Genomic DNA, 23,817 nt, shown 5'->3' with positions numbered 1-23,817 from the left:
TATTTGTTTCACAATGCTTGCTAAATGAATTCCAATATGCCTTCTCATCCATCCATTTCTTTTGCAGAAAACATTCAGAATTACTATTTATTTACACACTATTACATTTATTTTACAAAAAATAACTCCAACTGTGTTCTCGCTATTTACTTTCCATTCACATAATTCAGCCATTCCATTTGATATTAATGTTAAATCTATACTTGATACCGTATTCTCTGTTCAATTATACCTAGTTCCCTCTCCTGTGTTTAAACATACTAATGCTCTATCATCCATGAACTGTTCTATTACTTCCCCATTATAATCTGTATTTTTACTCCCCCATAACCAATTATGGGCATTAAAATCACCACACCATAATCTTTTCAAACAAATTTAATGAAATCTTCTTACATGGATTATAAAAATTATATATTACAATTGATTATTCTCTAAAATATATTTCAACCACAACACATTTTATATCCTTAACCTCAATTAATTCCCTATATAGTTCCTTCTTTTATAAAAGTTATCACCCCTCCCCCTTGTTTGCCAACTCTATCCTTCCGAACAGACTTATATCCTGGTGATACAAATTGCAGATTTGGCTTAAACCAGGACTCTTGAACACAAATTACACTTGGTTTATGCTCCAAATCTAATATATATTTTTTTAAATTCTTGACCATTTGCTACAAGGCTCCTTGCATTCCATTGCATTACGTTTATCACCATTAAACTACTCAGATACCTGGGAAGCTTCTACTGTTGTTGCTCTAGTTAGAATTTCATGTATTGCGCTTACTGAAATCCCAGAGATCCCTAGGAATTCTGATGCAGCTTCTAGAATTGTTTTAATCTTGGCCGATCTGCTCGGCAACATAGCAGTGACATTAATTACCTTAACAATAAAGGCTAGAAAGTTCTCTTTAGTCATTATTAGAGCATTTTCTTTTATAGCACACTGATGTTTACATTCTAATTCCTTAGTTTTCCCCATTTCTATGTTCCCTGAGTCTTGATTGAGATTATCCTTCATCTCGTCCCTCCTGTCCTCCTTACTTTTGCAGACCTTCACTGCTTCAGCATAAGTGACTTTATGCTCGGCCTTGTATTTTTGGACTTCTCTTGCTTTAATTTGTACCTCACATCCTCCATATGCTGCACTGTGAGAACCTCCACAGTTACAGCATTTTAGTCCATTCACCTCTGTGCATTTATCATAATCATGCTTACCTCCACATTTTACACATCTTACCTTCCCCCGACACACTGCAGCCACATGTCCAATTCGTTGACATTTAAAACATCTCAATGGCATTGGGACATACACTCTTACTGGGTAACTAATATATCCCATTTGTACCTTTTCAGGCATTTCCCCTTCAAATGTCAACAAGACACTCAAACTTTCCTGTCGTTGTCCTTCCTTTGTCTTATACAGTCTTCTCACGTTAATAAAGGGAAAGGGAAGTGGTGTGAGGCCAATTATGGTGACCCATACTCGGAATTTGTGCTCTGCATTTAACCCATCCAAGTGTACACACAGTAGTGAACATACATCCAGATTGATGCGGAGCAGTTGGGGGTTCGGTGCTTTGCTCAAGGGTCTCACCTCAGTCGTGGTATTGAGGGTGGAGAGAGTGTTGGTTATTCACTCCTCTTATACTTTCATGAATTTCATCAGTAGTTATATATGTTGGAATTCCATATATTACCCCTTTTTCCACCTTTCCTACTCCAATCTCTTTGGATGTGATCTTTTCTCCGTTAATTTCTTTTATCTTGAGTAGTTTGCTTTTTTGCCCAATGTCTTTCACTATGATCAAAACTCTCCCTTGTCCCAAACATTTAGCCAAAACAACTGATCCAATGATACACTGTATTGCCAAAAGTAGGTCACCCCCTTCTAATGATGAGTTTTCGGCTCAAAATCTGCATTTAAAGTCACACCAGAGGTGTTCAAATGAGATTAGGATTTTGCTTTATGCAGACCAGTTAAGTTCTTCCACACTGACCGAATCAATCATTTCTTTTTGAACCTTGCGTATACACAGAGGCACTGTCATATTAGAATAGAAAAGGGCCATGTCCAAACTGTTGCAATAAAATTAGAAGCACACAATTCCCTAGAATATCATTATATGCTTAAACATTAAGATTTGTACTCATGGGAATTACTAAAGTAGTCAAACCTGTTCATTAGAAGGGGGTGACGCAATACGTTTGGCAATATAGTGTATTATCGATTGCCTTGGACAGTCCTATTGGATGCAAATGTTTTCCTGTACTCTTTTCAAATGTCAGCATAACTTTAAATCCATTCTCCTTAGCATTTTGTACAGTTTGTTCTCTTATAATTTCTTGATTGTCTTTTGTCCTTTTTTTTTGTCTTATCCTGTATCGATTCCATCATATCTTTGTTATCCTCCTGATCCTTAGATTCCTTACGTTTTAAATTTTTTTATTTTTCCCCGAATATACCTCCATAAATCCTTCCTGTCCTCCATTATCGATTCGTCAGAATCTTCCTCCATGACTGCACAACAGACCCTTCCTAAGGTTTTAAAACAATGTAGCAAATATCACTCTCCTTTTCTCAAATTGTTTGAAAATGAACTTCTCCAGCCACGCTACCCACCCACCCACTGAGTAATGACGTCAATAGCATCCTGGGATTTTATTTTTTATTTTTTATTAATTAAGTATATAAATGAATCCATATAAGAATGAATGGCCTTTATATATAAATGGGGGAAAAAAATGGATTATAATTGTTTTTGAGAGATGCAATGTTCTGTGATGTATTCTCCTTAATACAGATAGTCAGAGAAGAATTGTCAAAAAAAGAGTAGATTTTCTTCTACAACTAGGCTACCCGTCCAGAAAACACTAGGTAATCTCAAGTAAAGAATAGATGTGTTGCATAAATTATGAGAATGCACAGGTTTAGATAAAAAACAAAATAAAAAAAATAACAACAAAAAACTTGCTTTAAATATGAAACTTCTGTCTTTGTGTGACCTTTACACTACTGGGCAAACTACAGGGTTAAACATTAGAGGGAGCTTGCAGCAGAACACTCGGTTAATCACTGCTTCATCATTCAAGTCTTTGTCGGATTAAATGTCAAACAACATCTTCCTAACGTTTCAGAGAATACTGTGCATTTGGTTTCTTTTCTTTTTTTTTGCACAAGATTTATTGTTTCCTTGCTGGAAATAAACGATTAGTTCATATTTCCTTAGCCTTTACATATTTACTTATTTAACACATTCTCTGATTTATATGGTGGCCTAAGTTCAAATAATGGCGACTTTTGGACAGCAATTGATTTTTTCTTGTTTTCTTTTCCCCAACATGCTGTAAGAAAGAAAAATAGCGCACTCTATAGGTTGGCAAATGGAAAACACAAACTCTATTTATTTTAGACTCGGTCTTGTTGCACCAAAATCTGGTCGGTCTGACACCAGAATGTGAACCTCTGTGAATCTGAGCTTTGTTTAGCCCGTGTGGAGAGGAGTGTGATCACACTGCACTCTTCATCTTCTTCACCCATCCGTTCATTCTGCCCATCTCATCTGTTGGCAGAAATGTTTAAAGCTTTTAAATACATTTCTATACATTTTTTATTTTGATTGCTTAGTCATTATGTTAACTAAATCATAGACTGGATAAGATACAACTACCTGTGGCTACGTGGCTATCTCTGGAGGATTAATGCAGAACATTGCATGTCCATCCAACTACATACTGCTTGCATGGGTCTGTGAAAATGGTGTTGCTGGGCAACCCATCCACAGCTATACTACAGTCCCTTATGGGGAGTAGGGCAGGTGGAATGTACCATCACTACATTTGGGGAAGGGGGTATGCATGCTGACCATATTGTGCTGCCCATAATGCGTGGGGCAGTCTAATGGTGCAGAGTTGTTGATATAAATGAAACAAATAATTCACTGTTTGATGTTCATCCACAGCAGTACAGCATAGACAATCTGTCATAAATTTTAATACGGGCCAAGCAGCAAGTGCACTGTAGTATAATCTGTCTGCCCCTCCCCTCAACTTGTAATTATGGCAGGTGTAATTAGGAGTGTGTCTCCGGTGGGTGGCAGCTTATGTCTCTAGAGAGAAAGTGTGCATTGCATTACTGAGTGCCCTTACAGGGGAATTTTAATTACAGCTCTAAGTAATTTGAGAAAGTGTCGATGAACTTATCTGGATAATAATAGATGTTGGGTATTTTTAGAAATGTTTTGAAAAATACTGGAAATAAATGTATAATTAAATATGTTCAATAATAACAAGAAAAGGCATACGTGATAAGTGACAATGTATACATTTTAGTGCAAATCATTTGAACTTCTGGCATAATGTGAGTACAGTTAGTCAGTGTTGGCATGTTATAATCCTTTTTTAAATATATAGCTATTTTTACACCCACACCCACACATAAAAATTTACTAATGTGTTTTGGAGGCCAAGCACCACCCATAAAATAAATATTCTACTCTCTCTATATTTCAAAAGTTTTTTTTGTTGTTTTAATTTTGATGATTAGAGCTTACAGCTCATGAAAGTAAAAAATCCAGTATCTCAAAATATTAGAATATTTACATTTGAGTTACATTAAATGACCATCCCTACAGTATAAATTCCGGGTATCTCTTGTTCTTTGAAACCACAATAATGGAGAAGAGTGCTGACTTGGCAGTGGTCCGGAAGACAATCATTGACGCCCTCCACAAAGAGGGTAAGTCACAGAGGGTCATTACTGAAAGGTGTGGCTGTTTACAGAGTGCTGTATCAAAGCATATTAAATGCAAAGTTGACTGGAAGGAAGAAATTGGGTAGGAAAAGGTGCACAAGCAACAGGGATGACCGCAAGCTTGAGAATACTGTCAAGCAAAGCTGATTCAAACACTTGGGAGAACTTCACAAGGAGTGGACTGAAGCTGGAGTCAGTGCATCAAGAGTCACCACGCTCAGACGTCTTCAGGAAAAGGGCTACCAAGCCACTTCTGAACCAGAGACAACGTCAGAAGTGTCTTACCTGGGCTGTGGAGAAAAAGAACTGGATTGTTGCTCAGTGGTCCAAAGACCTCTTTTCAGATAAAAGTAAATTTTGCATTTGATTTGGAAATCAAGGTCTGGAGGAAAACTGGAGAGGCACAGAATCCAAGCTGCTTGAAGTCCAGAGTGAAGTTTTTGAAGTCAGTGATGATTTGGGGTGCTGTGATGTCTTCTGGTGTTGGTCCATTGTGTTTTTTCAAGTCCAAAGTCAATGCAGCCATCTACCAGCTAGCCAGCACCTGTATATGGGTAGAGAGAGAGCAGAATATTTATTTTATGGCTGGTGCTTGGCCTCCAAAACATATTAGTAAGTTTTTATTATGAGTATTAGGCCTATTACCAGGTAAGAAAAGCAGAAACTAGTAACTATTTGAAAAAAAAAGTACCCTAACTAAAGAACACATAGTAGTGAGTATTGTAATAGCTTAATTTGGTAGCAAAACTGTAATAAAAGCACATACTAAGACTAATTAACGGCACTTCCAAATACCCCGACCTACCGTTGGAGCCTTGCCCTCTGTCGTTATAGTCATTAGCCTATATGTTCTCTTTTCTCAGCTCCATATGCTTCTGGGAAGTCCCTTATTTTCGACTCTTCTTGCGCGATCTGGCAACACTCCGCTCAGGAGCGCATTCATAGTCACTCAGCAGTGAGGAGGAGGAATTCTGTCAAATATCACTGTTTTCTCCAAGTCATGTATTTGTTATCTTCCACAAAAGTTTAAATTGAGATCCTCTTATTCTCATTTCCACATTTCACATATTTAGCTTTAGCGGCCTAAACTCGAGTGTGTTCCAGTGTGAGGTGCTGTTCATCCCCCTGTTTGGCGGCGGAGGTCTGCGCTGCAGTGGTACATTCGCAATAAAATGGGTGTGGTTGAATCGCGCGTATGTGATGCTACGTGTTTCTGGTTCAGACCGAATGATTTCATACGGGACTGAATTGACAGCAGAGCGAGCGCACATTATTTGAATTATTTAGAAAACAACTGTAGGACTGTCGTTTATGTTGAATTCACCCCGCCTCCTATTCTGGCACAGTCACATTTGAACTGATGGACGGGTATGCTCCTCCGGAGAGATAACCAAGTCGATTTTGGTTACTTTATTTTAATTTTTTTAAAGGGCCACGGGGTGCCTCGCGTTGTATTGAATTGGTCATTTCTTGGACGAGGAGCGACGGTCAAAACGAAGAGACCAGAACGAGAAGACGGAGGAAGAAGACACTCGGGAGGGAAGAGGCGAAGATCAAGCAACGCAATTTAAAGACAACGACTGCATGTACTTCATTTGAAAGCTTTACTGTATTTGGACTTATTACATCTGTCGGTAATTATATTATTTAAGGCGCAAAATACGTTTGTCCCAGTAGCGACGTGTATAAGGAATACCGTGGAAAAGGCTTCTTCCCATCCTCACTAAACAATCAGAGGGCGACATGGTAGCTCCATACTTCATGATAACATCGTTTTGATTCGTTTCGCACATGAAACACAGAGTCGCCGAGGCCTAACGGCACTAGGAAAAAAACGACAGTATGCAGTCCTAATAATTTTCCAGCAGGAAAAAAAAAATAAAAAATCCCTGCGAATTACTTCCGCCACCCACTTCAGCATTCCACTCACTTTACGTGGAGACTAAAGCCAAACAGGAAGATTAACAGGTAGGCCTATAATAATTTCTAAGATTTATCAGAATGCTGTGACCCACACGAGACATATGGATGAAAAGTAGGAAAGGCATCAGAATTCTAGACGATTAAAATGGTTCGTGTTCAGTTGTAATGTGTTATTTTCGGTCATTTGTGATTTTACTGGTTTTGTCACAAAATCACATTAGTGGATTGCTATTCACAATCAATATGAATATCATGGAGATTATATATCACATTAAATCTGTTTTTAAAAGTGCAGCATGTCTCATTTTAGCCGTGAGTCGTGAATTGATGGAGCAGAAGGCTCCTGTTCTTCAGCTGGCCGCAGCCTCCAGCGCTTTTACTCACTCCACAGCTCTGATTATGGCAAGCTGTTTCAACATTTACTGCTTTATACTAAATATATTTATTCACTATTTAAAAAAAAAAACATAGTAATCAATCTACTACTGACTACTATAATTTTAACTTTCACTAGATACTGAATCCACTAAATAGCCTACTGTTCACTTCATACTAGTATTCATTAGTTGGTAGCCTACATATTCCAGTTTTCACTATTCAGTGGGTAGGCCTACTAATACTTATTTTTGCTTATCTGATTTAGAAGATTAAAATCTTTAGGATAGTTACTAGGATATATTCCAGCTTTACTAGTATATATGTTTTAAATATTTATGTTTATTTTAAAAAACACTGGTATTTAGCCCTTTAGTTAGGCTATCTCACTATTGACACTTGCTTTATTGCTTGTCATATGTAATAACTAACCAGAATGGCTACTTTATTGTTCATTTAAAATCTTATTGGTAGACAAACATTTTACTAGTACCAATTTGAATACATTGTCGTGTCTAATAAACCGGTACCAGTATTTGATTAGTTAATCCCAGAAAAACTGGAGAAGAAACTGCAAAAGTAACTAAAGAATAAGTAGTGAGTAATGAAGTTACTAGGAAAATTAGAATAGGTATCACTTAGCTATATATTGGAATACATACTAGTTCTGATCCCCAAATAAAGATACTAGTAAGTACTTAATTACGTGCAAAAGGTTAAAAAATCAGCATCACATATTGATATGAGTCAGTTTGTATTAAGGATAACTTGTTAAAATGGCTTGCCATATGCAAATGTCAGTAGCATGATAAAAGAGGACGTTCGTAAGTCTGTTGTTCTGGGCGTTGGATGATCGGACTGAAGTATAAACGTAACCCACGTGACCAGGCAAACTCACGTTTTGCAGCTGTCTCCCGGGTTTAAAAGGACGAGTGGTTTAAATAGGATGCGGTTTTAGTGAAAAGAGCGGTTGGTGTTAGTATACGATAGAAATGCCGCTTACTTTTCTCCCTTTCCTTGCAGTATGCAGACAGTGCATATTTCACTCTGCATTCAGCTGTAGGGGTGGGGCAAAGTCTGACTTTTTATATATATATATATATATATATATATATATATATATATATATATATATATATATATATAGTTCATTCTAACAGAACTCCAAGGACACAAATCCAATGAGCATAATATTAGTATTGGCGCTTTTGTATCGGTAATGGAACGCTGATTTAACCAAAAATGGTTCTGCATACCCGCCATTCTGCGGCAAGGTGACAATAGAAGCCGGATGCAACATGCTGTTTCTAAATCTCATCTGTCAGTTTACGAGTCGCAGAAAAACATTTTACCCGTGTTTCATGGCGACAGAGAAAACATTTGCTTACTCCGACGGGGTGGCCTTGTTTCTGCTCTCAATTTGATGCTTATCAGCTGACAGCCCCCTCCAGTCATATTTAATGTATGAAGTCGTATTATTTTACATAGTGCTGACAATAATATAGTCCCGCTGCAAAGAAGATAAAACAGTAGGTTAATAAATAGATAATGTTTGATCCTAAGGCTATTTCTAACCTATATTTAGCTGATTTCAAACATTATACATCAGTCTAAGGCATTTGTGGTGTACTACAGTGGACCAGAGGATAACCAACCCCTCTCTCCTTAACCAGCTGCTCTTTTCCCAACATGCTTGAAGACCTTAAAAGGTGCAGAAGGGCTTTCAGTCATCTAGATTAGCCAAGATTCATCAGATCTAAGCCATTATAACTGAGTGAAAGGTTTAGTGGGTAAAATGGGATTATACATCACTGCTGATTCTTTCTCTATGATGGGTTGTGATGTACGTTTTCAAGTGTGTGCGTGTGGATGTTTATGCTCTTTGTGTGGAGTTTATACATGGCTTAATTTCTTTCTTCCTGCTGTGGTGTTGTGTTTTTGTTGAGGGCGTTAAAGCTCTCTAATCATTATGTGTGGTAAGGGGGTAATGTCTCAGAGCTTCCATCAGCCTTCATACAATAGCCATACTGAGATCTGTGGGTTATAACTGGAAGCATGCAAAGTAGAACTGGCTATAAGGTCCGAAAGGCTATGGGATTGGTTGATGATTTGTTATATATTTGACTGTGAAAAAAAATTGGTTTTTGCATGCCAATTTGAATGTGTAGCCTCGTATGTTTTCAGGTCAGGCAACCTTTTCTTTCTCTCATTTCAATTCAATTCATATAACAATATTGGCAAGACAAAAGTACATTTTGTATAGAAAGTAGTTTAGAAAAACTGAATGATTAAAATTAAATTTTAAATCTGATACACAATTTTATGTACCATAAATGATAATCCTGATCTTGTTTCTGTGTTTGGAATGGCTCTCGGAACATTAATCCTATTATATTAAAAACTGCTAGCCAGATTATACCAGATTAAAGATTATGCTGTAATGTAAATCTAAACCCTGCAGCACATCTGCACAATGAAATTATCAGCATTAAACACATCTTTAATACGTTTTTACAATAAAAAGTATAACCAAAGATTATAAATCTACAATCATGATTTATTTCACTTTCAAATTCCAATGTAACATTTGTATTATTTTGCTTCTCAGTTTGTCAAACCTATAAACTGTCTGTGATTCTTTACTGAGTTCAACTAGAACCCTGTGGCCCTAATGTTATTCATACATCATGTTTTAATTTACAGGTGTCTGAGCGGGTGAGAGAGGTCAGAGGGTAAAGGTTAAAGGTCATTTCAAGATGAGTGAGCTCGAGCAGCTTCGACAGGAGGCTGAGCAACTGCGCAGTCAGATCAGAGTGAGTCCTAATACTGAAACTGCTAAAAGAAAATAAACTGTTGGGGTCCTGATCACCATGTCAGGGTTTATGACAGTTAGGTTTACATTATCCCTTACATATAGTAATGATCAAAGCGAGTTTTTATAATGTCACCGCTAAACATACTTGTATGAAATTCAATTTATGACGAAATCTGCACTGATCCTCATTTTCTGAGTGCACATTCAGAGAAAACTGTTTTATTTATAAATGCCATGCCCGTTTCTGTTGCTATTTTCATGGCAAAACCATAATTGAGTTATGAAGTTTAAAATAGAAGCTAAATAAGACATTTAAGAGCCATTTTAACTAAATTTTAAAACCAGTTTAGACAAAGTTTTTCAAAGGGTATCAACAGAATAAAAGTCATAATCTAAATAATTTCAAGACTGTCAGCGTTGGTGTAGTTACCATGTTTGGATGGTTTTACCAAGTATGGATGCCATAAACAGTTTCTAGTGATGCTATAGTGGCTTCCCTTAGATTCCATTCAAAATTAAGTGTACATTTGAATATCCTGATTACTTTAAAAATAGATCATGCCCCCACTTACAAATGGTGATGATGCAATGATTCACCTAACACTGTCTTCTGTCCCTCAGGATGCCAGGAAAGCATGTGGAGACTCCACACTCACTCAGGTGAGATGTAATTACACATAGGAGCCAGATGATGTGATCTCCAGAGGTCTGTGGGTTTTCACTTATGTGGAGTTTGTGTTTGTGTGGTAGATAACAGCAGGCCTGGACCCGGTGGGGAGGATACAGATGAGGACGAGGCGCACCCTGCGTGGGCATTTGGCTAAAATCTACGCCATGCACTGGGGCTCAGACTCCAGGTATCTTTATCTGCAACCTTCTAACAATTCACCGCTCATATGGCATCAAAGAGAACAACAAAAAAAAAAAGTTAGAAGTAGCAGATGAGCATGACTCGGTGGTTTGTGCCTTGGCTTTCTTTGATTTTGCACCTGTTGACAGCACAAGACAATGAACAACACGACACACTGACCCCACGTTAACTAGTCGTTGGCTAATCATCTACGGCTGCACTACTGTAACAATGAAAATGAATTTCTTTAAAGACATCATTTTTGTGAGCTGTACTAATCCAAGGACATATTGCACTAGAGTCATCTTTACAGTCTCATGTCCAAACACAGCCCATATTTTTAACTATGTCTCATTTCGAAGGCTGTGCCCTCCAGAGGTCGCATTTGTCAAAATGTGACAGTTATTTTTTATCTTTTTATTATTGTAATTTCTTTCTTACTTTGGAATGTAATGGTTACTTTTCTGAAATGAGGCATCTTCGATGATGTATGCGGCCAAAAAAGGGATTTTCGATAAACTCATTCTGTTCTATAAACTCTGACAATAACATCAATATCAGTTTTAAACTCAAAATACTACTTTTTTACTACATAATTTTGTAAAATTTTTTTTTTACTAATTTTATTACATAATGAAATATACCGTTTTTATATAATATTATTAGTGCTGGGCAAGGATTAATCGCGATTCAAAATAAGTTTTTTTTTTGTTTATATAATATATGTGTGTGTACGGTGTTGTATATTTATTATGTATATATTAAGACACACATACACACAATATATTTTGAAAACATTTACATGTATATATTTATATTCATACAATTTATATTATATATAAATATATTTAATATATAAACAAAATGTTTCTTAAAGGGATCATCAGGTGCAAAATTCACTTTTTCACTCACATCGGGACAAGACCACAGAAACCAGATGAGTCCTTTGCACAATCTGACTCTGCTTTAGCCTAGATTTAAACTGCTGATTTTGTCTGGCCAGAGGAGAATGACACTATTTCGACAAACTATTTCCCCGTCTGAATACTGTAAAGCTGATATAAAGCCACCCAGCTTTATATCAAGCCGATGTAAAGCTGCTTTGACACAATTTGTATTGTTAAAAGCACTATACAAATAATAGTGACTTGACTTGACTTTTACATGTTGTTTGAACATAAATGAGTGTTGGCAGTGTTTGTACACTTCCACCCAATAATGATAAAACTCCACCCAGTGTTTTTTTTTTTTAATCCTTATAAATAATATCCCCTTTCTCAAATCGAGCCGTTTTTCAGCTCAGCTTCTTGGCTGTGTGATGTCACACAGACCCAGTCCCCTCCCACGATTGTTGACTGACACTGGTGTTTTAACTTAGACCTGCCCTGAGTGAGCTGTTAACAGTCCGCCATTGTTTCGACGCCGGAGCAGGAGTAGACAAGAATAACTCCTAAGCAATTGAGGTGTTTTGTTGTTGGACGTAATAATGAGTAGTCGTCATTTACTCCTGACATCTGAGCCACTGAAGACGCCGTGGATTACTTTTGTTTTTGAAGGGAATGCGGCCCCGATCTAACAGCGTTTATGTTCACGTGAATCATTCGTGAACCAGCCTCACCTACAGAAGAAGTGAGTGTAAGGTTATTTAGTGAATCATTGCAAATTGCCTTTTCTAATAATGTGCTAGTTAGCAAGTTCTGTGGCTAAATGCAGCTAAAGTAAACAGTGTCATGAGAACTCACCATCACCCCACGTAAGAGAGGGGTGGGGTGAGCAGAGCTCATTAGCATTTAAAGAAACATGCACTAAAACGGTTTGCTGTGTGCAGCAGTAGCCCCTCACTGCAGAACAAAGATCCAGGGGGCAGGGTTAGATCTACATCTAGGGGGTGGAGATTGGTAGGTTTAGGGGTGGAGATGGGTAGGTTTAGGGGTGTGGATTGCATTCTGGCAAGTACAGCAGCATCAGCCAAATGTCTGCCCTAAGCAAAAAACAAAACAAAATATAGCTGCAAGCCCAAGCTGTCAGAGCAAATGCCACCCTGGTGGCATCAGGAAAACGATGCCACATGCACACACACAGAACAATATATAAAACTTTAGTAACACTTTACAATAAGGTTTCAGTTTGTAACATTAACTATATTAATTAACATGAACAGTAAGTATATAGTATTTATTAATGATAGTTAATATTCAAAACTTAAACATTATTAAAATTTAAAGTTTTATCTGTTAACATTAGTCAATGCACTGTGAATTAACATTTTGATTAACTAACATCAACAAACATTAATAAATGCTGTGAAAATATATTTTTCATTGGTAGTTCATGTTAGTTAATGCATTTACTAATGCTAACAAATGATACATTATTATAGTGTTACCAAAGCTTTTAATGATTTATAAGTATTACACAAATAAAGTAAAAAATATATTGTTCATAGTTTATGTTAGTTGTGAATTAACCAATGTTTAACTGTTAATTAAACATCAACAATAATTATATACCATTTATTAATGTTAATTAATATTAAGTCCAAAATGTATTAATGCATTATTAAAATTTAAAGTTGTATCTTTTGAACATGACTATTTTTCTAACATTAAAAACATTAATGAATGCTGTAAAAAAATATTTTGTTCATTGTTAGTTCATACTATCAATGAAGAATTAACATGCTGTAAAAATATATTGTTCATTGTTAGATCATGTTAGTATCAAAACCTTTAATGATTTATAAGCGTTTTATAATGATTTTATTGATCTCTAAGCTTTCGTGAAATATTTTTGCCTGCATTACAACTTGGTCTTCATCTGTCAGCTGAACTGTTTTACTGTTACTTTTAAACCACGTCATCACTCTTACCCACCCCCTCAACCCCCCGCACCCCCACAGAAGCAGAGTGACATCAGATGTCTGATAGTTTTTAAATTTGCTGCTATCCATAGTGTATTGTAAATTCATGGAATTAATCACATGTCCTCAGAATGACTTGTTCTATGTATGAAGTGTTTGGAAGCTGCACTATAAAGATACATGAAAATTACTTATTTTTTTACTGTTACTTTAATAAATCACCATCGCCACACCGTTCAAGATATCCTAAATCCGTTTGCAATTTAACATCTTCAGTATATTGGCATCATGTTGACAAAGTTTGGTGTGAACTACTTGTTTCTTCTTGGAGGAGTATGAATTATGTACAGCCTGATTTTTCCAAAAATTGACATTCAAGCAAATATAGCCTGCTTCCTGTTGGTCGTAGCTAATGACTGTAAATTAGAAAGTTGTCCGGCTTGATGAGAACAATATATGTACCGAGTTTGGTGTTCCAGGGTACGCCGTAGAGCCCCCCTGTGCCACGCCCGGTTCCCAGCCTCTGCAGCGTCCTAATGACCGCAGATTCCAACGCGTGTGCCAATTTTCAAGAGTTTTTGAGCACGTTAAGACCCCCCAAAGCCCCCGGATAGTCGAAATAAAATAAATAAATAATAATCCTTAATAAATAATAATCCTGCGCCTTACTGGCTTGGGCCCTAATAATCCTTAGAAAAAAAAATTCAAAGTAACTCTCCAAATACATGTGGCATGAACATTCAGTAAGACCTCCTGGCCATTTCCCTGTCTTGTATTCTTTTGCACTATTATACACTATTTGCACTTTGCATATTCTTTCTATCTATAATAATATATGTCCGTTTTCTTATCTTATCCTCAGGTTTCTTGTTAGTGCCTCACAGGATGGAAAACTCATAATCTGGGACAGCTACACTACAAACAAGGTCTGCAGCTCCATCATATTGTTGCACATAAAACACATGATGGTGCAGCCAAGCAGTTCTGAACTAGTAACCAAAAGCTTTTAAGTTCAGCTTTTCATGGAACATCACCATCAAGTAAACAATGGGTTTATTGTCCTTTTAGTAAGTGCATTGTAAAGTCACATTAAATTCATCAGGTAAAATAATAAATTAGTTAGAAAGACAGTTCATAGTTAACATTGGCAAAAGATTAGTTATATATTATGTCGTAAAGATGATAATTTTTCCTGTCATTATCTGATTTTCAACAGCCCGTTTTAATCTTTGCATGTATGTTCTATATTATAAACTTCAGATGCATGCCATCCCCTTACGGTCATCATGGGTGATGACCTGTGCGTATGCGCCATCTGGAAACTTTGTGGCCTGTGGTGGACTGGACAACATTTGCTCCATATACAGCTTAAAGACTAGAGAGGGCAATGTTAGAGTCAGCCGAGAGCTGCCTGGACACACAGGTTTGATAACACACACATGCTCACAACTTCACTTACAAAGAAGAGTAAAGCAATGTCTTAAACATTGGCCACGTTCACACAGCAACAGAATGTGGTTGTCAGTCCTGTATTTGAATCCTTAATACGGTTACGTTCACACACAGTACGGTTATTTGCAGGCGTGACAACCGGCTTCTGTAACCGAACTCACACCCGTAAATTTTCAGGACTCACAACCGCATTCTCGGAACAAGCGCTGTGTGAACGGAACAGGACTACACAACTAACATAAGTTAAAAACATTACAGAAGCGCATCTACCGTGTGTTACGTGTTTTCAGGTGTGGTTTCGATAACTTAACAGTGACGGAGAAATGAGCTGCGTGCATCTGAAAGTTTTCAATCCAGTCAGTTTTCCACCGAAGCCGCTCCTGTCAGTTTTGTGTTCTGCGTGCGATTCAAATGCTGCGCTCTCCACCCAAATTTAAAAGCTGCTGTTGGATAATGAAGATTTGACGAAAGAACTCGCGGCTCGATTCGACTCTTGTCATGTACGAAGTGATAAAACTTTCAGTATTATAGACGTCACGTCTTTGATTTTACTTTGGTCACTGTTGCTATGGTTACTGGTAAGGAATATGGGCTTGACTCCCGTTGCACGTTCATACAGACAGTATTCCAAACACAAATGTAAGCTGCTTTGTGAACGGGGCATTTCGAGACTCATACCTGTAAACGCAGTTGTCAGTCCCAAAAACTGACAGTGTGAACGTGCCCTAATTGCAGTTTGCATACTGTTGTTGGCAGTAATCAAATATACTGCTTATGACTGCATTTGTTTTCTGTACTTCTGAAAGAAAAGAGAATCAGACAGCAAAGATGTTTTTTCTACCATCATGCAGTATCAAGGGTGTGAAATGTTGACTTCCTGTCTGTTCATTTCCTAGGTTACCTTTCCTGTTGCCGTTTCATAGATGACAATCAAATTATCACCAGTTCAGGAGACACAACCTGGTGTGTCCAATAACACGCTATTCTATACTGAAAAAAATAAATAAATATAAAAGTGAATAAAATGTTAAAACTAAATTATACTACAGTGGTTCTCAACTGGTTTTGCTTTAGGACCAAAATTTGTGGTGCCCCACCATAGCCCACTCAAAATCATTTATAATTAAAATATTATTTAATTAATATTAAACCCAGAAATCAGTATTCACAAGCCAAAAAAAAAATCACTTCACTCTTTTATCACAAATCACTTTTATCCATGTTGCAAGTGATTTATTTGTAATCTGGGTCATATTTTCTTTTACCTTGTGTAGTTTCATGGTTTTGAGGATGAAGACATATCACACAATCTGTCCATGTTATTATAGCTAGCTTTTACTAAGAAATAGATGAATTTAAACCAAAAAAAGTTTGAACATCAACAGAAAATGATATGAGAAGCATTAGCTGGTTTATTGCGCATGATAAAATGGTTATTTGTGTTTTATTTGCATTTATCATTTTTTCCCTGCTGTCCGTGATTAGACCAGTTGAGAATCACTGCAGTCAAACACACTGTTCAGTTACAGCTTTTGTTTAAAATTTCTATTTATAGAGTTCAATAATATCTGTGCAGGTTGTACGTTTTAACCTTCCAGTTGTGTTTGTTCCAGCGCTCTGTGGGACGTGGAGACCGGTCAGCAGACCACGCTGTTCTCAGGTCACAGTGGAGATGTGATGAGTCTGTCATTGGCTCCAGACTCACGGACCTTCATCTCTGGGGCCTGTGACGCCTCAATTAAGCTCTGGGACATCCGAGACAGCATGTGCAGACAGACGTTCATCGGGCACGAGTCAGACATCAACGCTGTCTGTGTGAGTAAATGTACTGCTTAAACAAATACTTTTCCAATAAATCTTTCCTTTTAACTTATTTTCTCCTCCATCACTCAGTTCTTCCCCAGTGGCAGTGCGTTTGCAACTGGTTCTGATGACGCCACCTGCAGGCTGTTTGACCTGCGTGCGGATCAGGAGCTGTGTTTATACTCTCATGATAATATCATCTGTGGCATCACTTCTGTGGCCTTCTCCCGCTCTGGCCGTCTGCTGCTCGCCGGCTACGATGACTTTAACTGCAACATTTGGGACGCCATGAAGGGAGACCGAGCAGGTGAACATACTGGCGTTATTATTTTGAGGCAGTACAGTAACCACTGTGGTTTATTTGTGAATTGTGAGGTCCCACAACAATAAAGATGTAGGATCTACAGGGTTTAGTGGTGTGTAAAACTTGGTTTGTAAAAAAAAGAAGTAAAATACAGGATTTAGCACTAAATTCTTTAATTCTACCATACTAAAATCAACAGAGCTGCCTATAGTGTAAGATAGGTTTGTTGCATTACTACACTTGCTTGTTGTGGATACTCTGTACATATTTAAATTTACATGATTAAAAATACAATACTCAAATGGCATTAAACAATACTCAATACAATACTCAAATGGCATAAATTAATTTTAAAAAATAATTAATAAGCTCTTTATATGGAAATGATTAATAATACTTTTTATCATTATTTTTACTTGATTTTTAGGGTTAGTAAGATTTTCTTTTATTCAGCAAGGATGCATGAAATTAATCAACAGTGTTAGTATAATTATGATGTTACAATAAGATCATGTTCAACTAAATTCATCAAAGAGTCACAAAATATTTTTCCACAAAAAACTATTTTCAACATTGATGGCAAGTGCTCAAGTTTCTTCAACACAAATTCAGCACATTAGAATGATTTCAGAAGTAAATGTGACACTGACGACTACAGTAATGCAGCTTTGCCATCACAGGAATAAATGACATTTTAAAAGATATTAGAAATAGAAAACAGTTCTTTTAGATTGCAATATTATGGTTTTTGAAGTCTTTTTGATTAAATAAATGCAGCCTTGGTGAGCATAAGAGACTCTTTCAAAAGATTTAAAATAAAAAAATCTTACATTTTGAGTGGTTGTATATGTAAAGGTCAAAGGTGGGAAATCTAAGTGTTAACCCTTCACACTCATTATCTCTTACAGGAGTGCTGGCTGGCCATGACAATCGTGTGAGCTGTCTTGGGGTCACAGATGATGGCATGGCTGTGTGTACAGGTTCCTGGGACAGCTTCCTGAAGATCTGGAACTGAGCACACACAGCTCACATATTGTACACATTATTCACTCATCATACACAATGTATGTACTTTACTGTACATATGATGTACACTTGCCTACACAGACACACATGCCTGACAAAAAAACTGTACATAATATATATAATTAGTTATACATTTACACCAAATCTTTTCAGTGCCACATCATTCTAAACACAGTCACACTATAGGTAGGTTTGGACCACGAGTTTGAAATAGGAATGTTTACACACACAGACACTTTTTTCCCTTAATTAAGGTTTGCTGAACCTACATGGTACCTTCACTAAGAGACACAAGTACATTTGGAGGAATGTGCGTTGAGTGAGTTGTCTAATTTGAGCGTACAATCCAAAACATTTATTTGACACGCTTTTGACATGCTTCATTTTTAGACTGAGCTCTAAGTGATGGGCTTGATCCATTCATTATTTTGACTTCCATTCTGTCTTCTATACTAAAAGTCTAAAGTACTGATGTTTCCATGAGCATGTAGAGTTGAAAAGATGAAGGAGATGTACCCAACCCATCTGTAGTTGATACAGATCACACTTTATATAGTCCCATGTTTTTATAGATGCGTATGCCGGCATATTACAGTATATAAGTAATTAAATGATGTTTGTCTTTCATTTTTGTTTAGAATTTACATTTTTTGAAAGCTTTTATTCATGTTTTCCTGTGTGCCGCACCCTAAGGAGAATAAAGAAAACTGAAAATAAATAAATACAAATCTGTGCCACTAAATATGTGTTCACAGGCTGCTCACAAGGCTGTTTACATACTAATGATTTCAATTACTCAAATCATAAAAGTGGTTTTCAACTGGTTTCATGTAAGGACCCAGACTTCACCCTGGACAAGCAAAAAGATTAATCTGACAGTGTTATAAAAGCATTAACAACAACTGAAGTGTGATACTGAACACTTGCATATGATAAATCTGAGCCAAAATGTGGAAAGTTTTTACAATGTTAACATCAAAATATATTTTTAAATTTTTGTTTTCTAATATCTACTACAACCCAATCAGAAACTTGTTGAGAGCCACTTGTTTGTTTGACTTGGTTCCGGTCTCAGTCACAGGAAACAGAATGCTTTTATGATGCGTTTATGGTAAAACAATTAATTGACTCACCTGAGATTTATTTGATAATTATCTAACATGCCATAAAAATAAATAATAAGATGCTAATAAGCTAATAAGATGATTCAAACAAATGAATGTACATACATTGTTTTAAAAATAATAAAATCTAATAAAATGAGCTTGAAGGAATAAAAAGTTACACACCATTTTAACAGAGATCAAGTTATTTTTAATTTTCAAATAATGCTGTATTGAGACATTACAGACTTGTGAATGCATTCAATCTTTAAGACTTAAAATCATCTGAAGCACTCCCTCTCCTAAACAGAAACACTAAAAATATGTCCGAAACATCTACTTTTTTCTGAAACAAAAACTTTTCAAAAGTAAATGAAAAAAATGATAATCAACCCATCACAGAGGATCAACTTTATCAAGTCCTCCAAAAACAACCTTTAACCTCTCCTGGCTACTGCTATGAAATTGAACCAAAAGCACAACGTAATAGAACTACAAATCATGAACTTTTTTTTCTTTGGAGTAGTAAATATTTTACAAAAATCAGCTAAGGGATTAACTTTGTTTTACTAGAGAACAACAAGAGAAATGCCACTTGTTAGCATAGTGCTAATAGCATGTAGAGTAGATAAATACCTCAAACACAGCACTAAAGGCCTTAAAACGAAAACCAGACAGCTCTGCATCTCTCCAAGACCGCTACACATGTGACCTAGTCTAGCTTTTTAAAGACCGACTGGTTTAAAATGATACTCTCGTTGGATATAAAAGCATTTAATCATAAACATTTCTTCAAATCTGGGGGATGGTGTAAAATATCTGTACATGTGCACCTCAACCATGGATTCTGTAAAACTCTTACAATCCTACAATTAAATTCAATCAATTTAAGAGACCAGAATAAAACAAACTGATTACATTCAATAACGTCTGCAATAAAGCAAACAACGCATGTACCTTCAGAACAACCCCTGACGCACTGGATCAGATATCAATACGAGCTTTTATACGAGATCAGGGCTGTGGTCAGCTGCTGTAGAAAGACTACAACGTTCAATTGGTCGTCAGTGGCATTCACAAACATGACTGGAGTCGCATGTTTGGCTTGAGTCCAGTGATGATGTGAGTATGTTTGACCACACTGGTCATTAATCGCTGTCGAACGGTCTTGTCTTTTCTCCCCCCGCTCTCTTTCCTCTGAGGGAATAATGAACAGCACGCACGCGGATCAGAAATAGCTCTCCTATTCACACATGCACAGTCGCACACCCACACGCTCTCTTTTATAACACTCGCTGGGAAAACGAGAGGAGAGAGACGAGTCTAAATGTACAGCCGTATGTACAGGGGAGAAGCTTTGTGCTCTAATGATTATTCTTCAGCCAGAAAAATGCTATATAACAATGCATTCATTTACTCAGTTCTATTGATGAGGCTACGTTCATGAATTCTTTTTATATAAATTCACATCTAGGTAAAAAAAGGAGAAGAAGAATTCAGGGATTTTGTATGTGTGTATATTTTTTTCTCCATTCATTTCCATCATCCTGACAGGCCATGGTAATCTTAATATAAACTCTTTACCTAATTTATAAAGCATATTTCCTCTGTTGAATTTTGCTACTCGTTATATCATAATTCTGCTATAAAAACTAATTCTGTCAATCCAGTGAACACTGTTATACACATTTACTATTAAGCATAAAGGCAAAATCTCACTAAATTCCAAGAGTTCTTGGGAATGCTGGGGACTGTTATATCACACGCATGCGAGCAGTTCTTCACCATGACAACTCGAACCTTTTGTGAACCTCCGGCATGAAAACCAGAGGCTTTCTCTGTTTGGCAAAACGATATGCGAGCGACAAGCACTCCAGAACAAAGAGCTCGTCTTGTCATGTAACTGTAGGGCGGTTGGACTGTAATGTGGTATTAAATAAACATCTGAGGACCACGCTGCCTTCAAACCGGAGGAATGAACTCTTTATGGCATGGCTTTTGTGCTAAGAGTGAGAGGAGCCTGTCTTGGTGCTCTGGCTATTGTCAATTTAAGTGCACTTTGTTGGCACAAGACCCCTAACTGCGCACTGGACTTTTCTCTTCCCTGAACTTCAGTTCTTATTGAAACAATCACATGCTCATCGCTCTCCCACACACACATGCACGCAATCAAGCAAATACACCCAACCCAAGGCACTGTTATTTCAGTAAACATGGCAGTTTGATTTACGAAGCAATAAAATGCTTAAATTCTACAGCAAGAGAGAGAAAGAAAGTAAGGATGAGGGGCAAAAACTCTCAGAAAGTGTGAATCTGTCAATGGCACATTAGCATTCAAGCTTAATTAGATTTTGCTTGTTTACAGATGATGAGAATTCAAACTATAAGCCCCCATCTCTCTCTGAAATGCAACAATTTATAATTATTGATCTGAAGTGTTGCACAGCCATATTTTAATAATGACTTGCTAAATGTGTCATCTGTGTTTAGTGCTCGTCTAGACTGTGACAGCGGCCAATATGTCCGGTGGGAGGGGCTATTAGGTAACAGACGATGATTGTACCATCACAAGCTACTGAACAAGTCAGTGCTAAAATCATTTAGCGTTAATAACTAGGAAAATATTTAGAAGGGACAAAGTGCATCAAATATTCTGTGATTAGTGTACACGTTTTTTTCGTAAAGGCAGCACTTTATAAGTGATATAATGGTGAAATACCATCTTCATTAAATAGGGAAAGAGAAAAGACTAGATTGTGAAGGTATTCTTTTTTTGGTGAATACTGCTGTAAATGTAGATTACCTGCATGGAAATGAGTGAAAAGCTTAAGAAAAATCTCTGGTCTAGTATTGCAGAGCTGGAGACAGTAACACCAGACACAAACCCGTCAATAATCCTTTTACTATTGCTTTATACTGATCCTACTGTATGTTACCGATTAATATTTCCCACTGATACTCGCACACACACACACACGCGCACACACACGCACGCAGCTCGTTTGCACACTGTCAGATAAACAAAACAATACTCTTGCTCCAATCCACCCAAGTCTTCATCTAAAACATGACGTTTGTGTTGCTAACAAATGGTGGGGTCCAAATATCAAAGAAAAAAAGTCTGATCAAATGCACACATCCCTGATGAACTACAAGCATGGCTAAAAAAAACTACACCTTCCATAAGCAATCAAGCACTTTTGACAGCACAAACACACGACTCCGTTATGACACCACACTCAAATGTATTACGCAGTCGTGTAGTGACTGAACTCCTAAAAAAAATAATATGCTTACTGAATGCAAATGAGATCCAAATACGATCATGGCTGCTATGTACAATTTACACTGTGACAACCGAACTATATGTTTGTGCTGCCGAAAAACGTTTTCAGTCATATCCGGAGTAAGTTACTGCATCTTCCTTTCTAACATCAGAATAACCCAAGAGAAACTCCCTCGTAAAACTTTGAACAAGAACGAGCACACAGCACGTATTGCAATAGAACAGCTATAGAACAGCAGATAGTAAAAGTAGGAGTAATACCAAATACGTTTACATACAGAGAATATCAAACTGTAGTAGATATGATGATACTTCCCACATAGAAAGAAAAAAGTGCTTTGAAAAGCGTAACCAGAGACTGTTGCTCCATTCTAGGTGACTTGGTCTCACCAGCTGACTAGTGGAAGCGGCCAGCACCGTTTCCATCGAACAAACAGCTTGGTGACACAGGCGTCAGATTATGGTTTCTACATCAAGAAAGCGAAAACCTTCCCTTGCTCGGAAGGGAAGCCGTCTCAGAATATGTTTAAACTCATATTTTTAAATCAATGTCTAAACTTCTACTTGTTAAAAGAAAACATTATATCACTTTTATCTGAAACTCTGAATGCAACCAAGAACAAACGACTACTACACTATACAGTTGAAATGGAAAATTACAGATGTTGCAGTATCACCTCACACCACTGCAGTTTCAAGTTGTTTCTGCTGCTCAAAGTAGCTTATAAAGTCTCAAACATGCACGCCGCTGCTGCGTCACAAGAATTCTCATAGTTTACACGCATTTCTAGTAGAATAATGTACAATTAGTCTTTTTGTCTGGTCCTAGAAAGGTCAGAAATATTAGCAGTGAGGAACGTTGGCCCCAGTGAGCTGAAAGCTAACCCATGTGGAATCAAATGAACACAACATTGCTCTGTCAGAGGTCAGCAGCGTGCTCACAGCAGACTCACGCATGCCTTGTACAGTTGGCTCAGAGATCACAGGAGAATGGTGAAGGAGTGTCTTCAGGAAGATGTGAAGAAAATGACTGTTCTATATGTCAGTTTGTGCAGGAGTGTGTTTGTGTGTGTATTTACAGAGTGTGAGAGTGTCTGTGGATGTTGTTGTGTGTGAGGACTATCTCTTCAGTGTTTGTAAGTGTGCACACAGCAGGATCTATGTTGATGTGGCAGCTCTTTCACCAGTTCATAATGCAGTTTCTGTTGAGGGTCATAAAGTAGACTTGACTGCTGCCACCAGAACGCACTGACGCAAAAAACAC

General features: G+C 37.2%; 2 protein-coding genes across 4 annotated transcripts in view; one reads left to right on the top strand and one right to left on the bottom strand.

Moving 5' to 3' along the window:
* Window positions 1-19,458, top strand: part of LOC306870132 (guanine nucleotide-binding protein G(I)/G(S)/G(T) subunit beta-2-like) — a 22,800-nt gene extending 3,342 nt beyond the window's left edge. Inside the window, exons 1-10 of one of the 2 annotated variants that reach the window (XM_079417216.1) lie at window positions 5,904-6,724; window positions 9,758-9,867; window positions 10,491-10,529; window positions 10,620-10,726; window positions 14,442-14,505; window positions 14,840-15,002; window positions 15,928-15,994; window positions 16,645-16,846; window positions 16,925-17,141; window positions 18,047-19,458. In XM_079417216.1, coding sequence (XP_079273342.1) covers window positions 9,811-9,867; window positions 10,491-10,529; window positions 10,620-10,726; window positions 14,442-14,505; window positions 14,840-15,002; window positions 15,928-15,994; window positions 16,645-16,846; window positions 16,925-17,141; window positions 18,047-18,153 — 1,023 coding nt within the window. In that variant the 5' untranslated portion in view covers window positions 5,904-6,724; window positions 9,758-9,810 and the 3' untranslated portion in view covers window positions 18,154-19,458. Of the gene's footprint in view, window positions 1-5,903; window positions 6,725-9,757; window positions 9,868-10,490; window positions 10,530-10,619; window positions 10,727-14,441; window positions 14,506-14,839; window positions 15,003-15,927; window positions 15,995-16,644; window positions 16,847-16,924; window positions 17,142-18,046 lie in introns of those variants that run through there. The other variant, XM_079417217.1, reaches the window with a different exon arrangement.
* The window catches only part of mink1 (misshapen-like kinase 1), a 46,653-nt gene continuing 42,294 nt past the window's right edge, over window positions 19,459-23,817 (bottom strand). Inside the window, exon 30 of one of the 2 annotated variants that reach the window (XM_079417210.1) lies at window positions 19,459-23,817. In XM_079417210.1, coding sequence (XP_079273336.1) covers window positions 23,734-23,817 — 84 coding nt within the window. In that variant the 3' untranslated portion in view covers window positions 19,459-23,733. The other variant, XM_079417209.1, reaches the window with a different exon arrangement.

This window comes from Barbus barbus (assembly GCF_936440315.1).
Source record: "Barbus barbus genome assembly, chromosome: 5".
Lineage (NCBI taxonomy): Eukaryota > Metazoa > Chordata > Actinopteri > Cypriniformes > Cyprinidae > Barbus > Barbus barbus.
The sequence above is the reverse complement of the archived record's forward strand: the minus strand, read 5'-3'. Positions and strand labels throughout refer to the sequence as shown.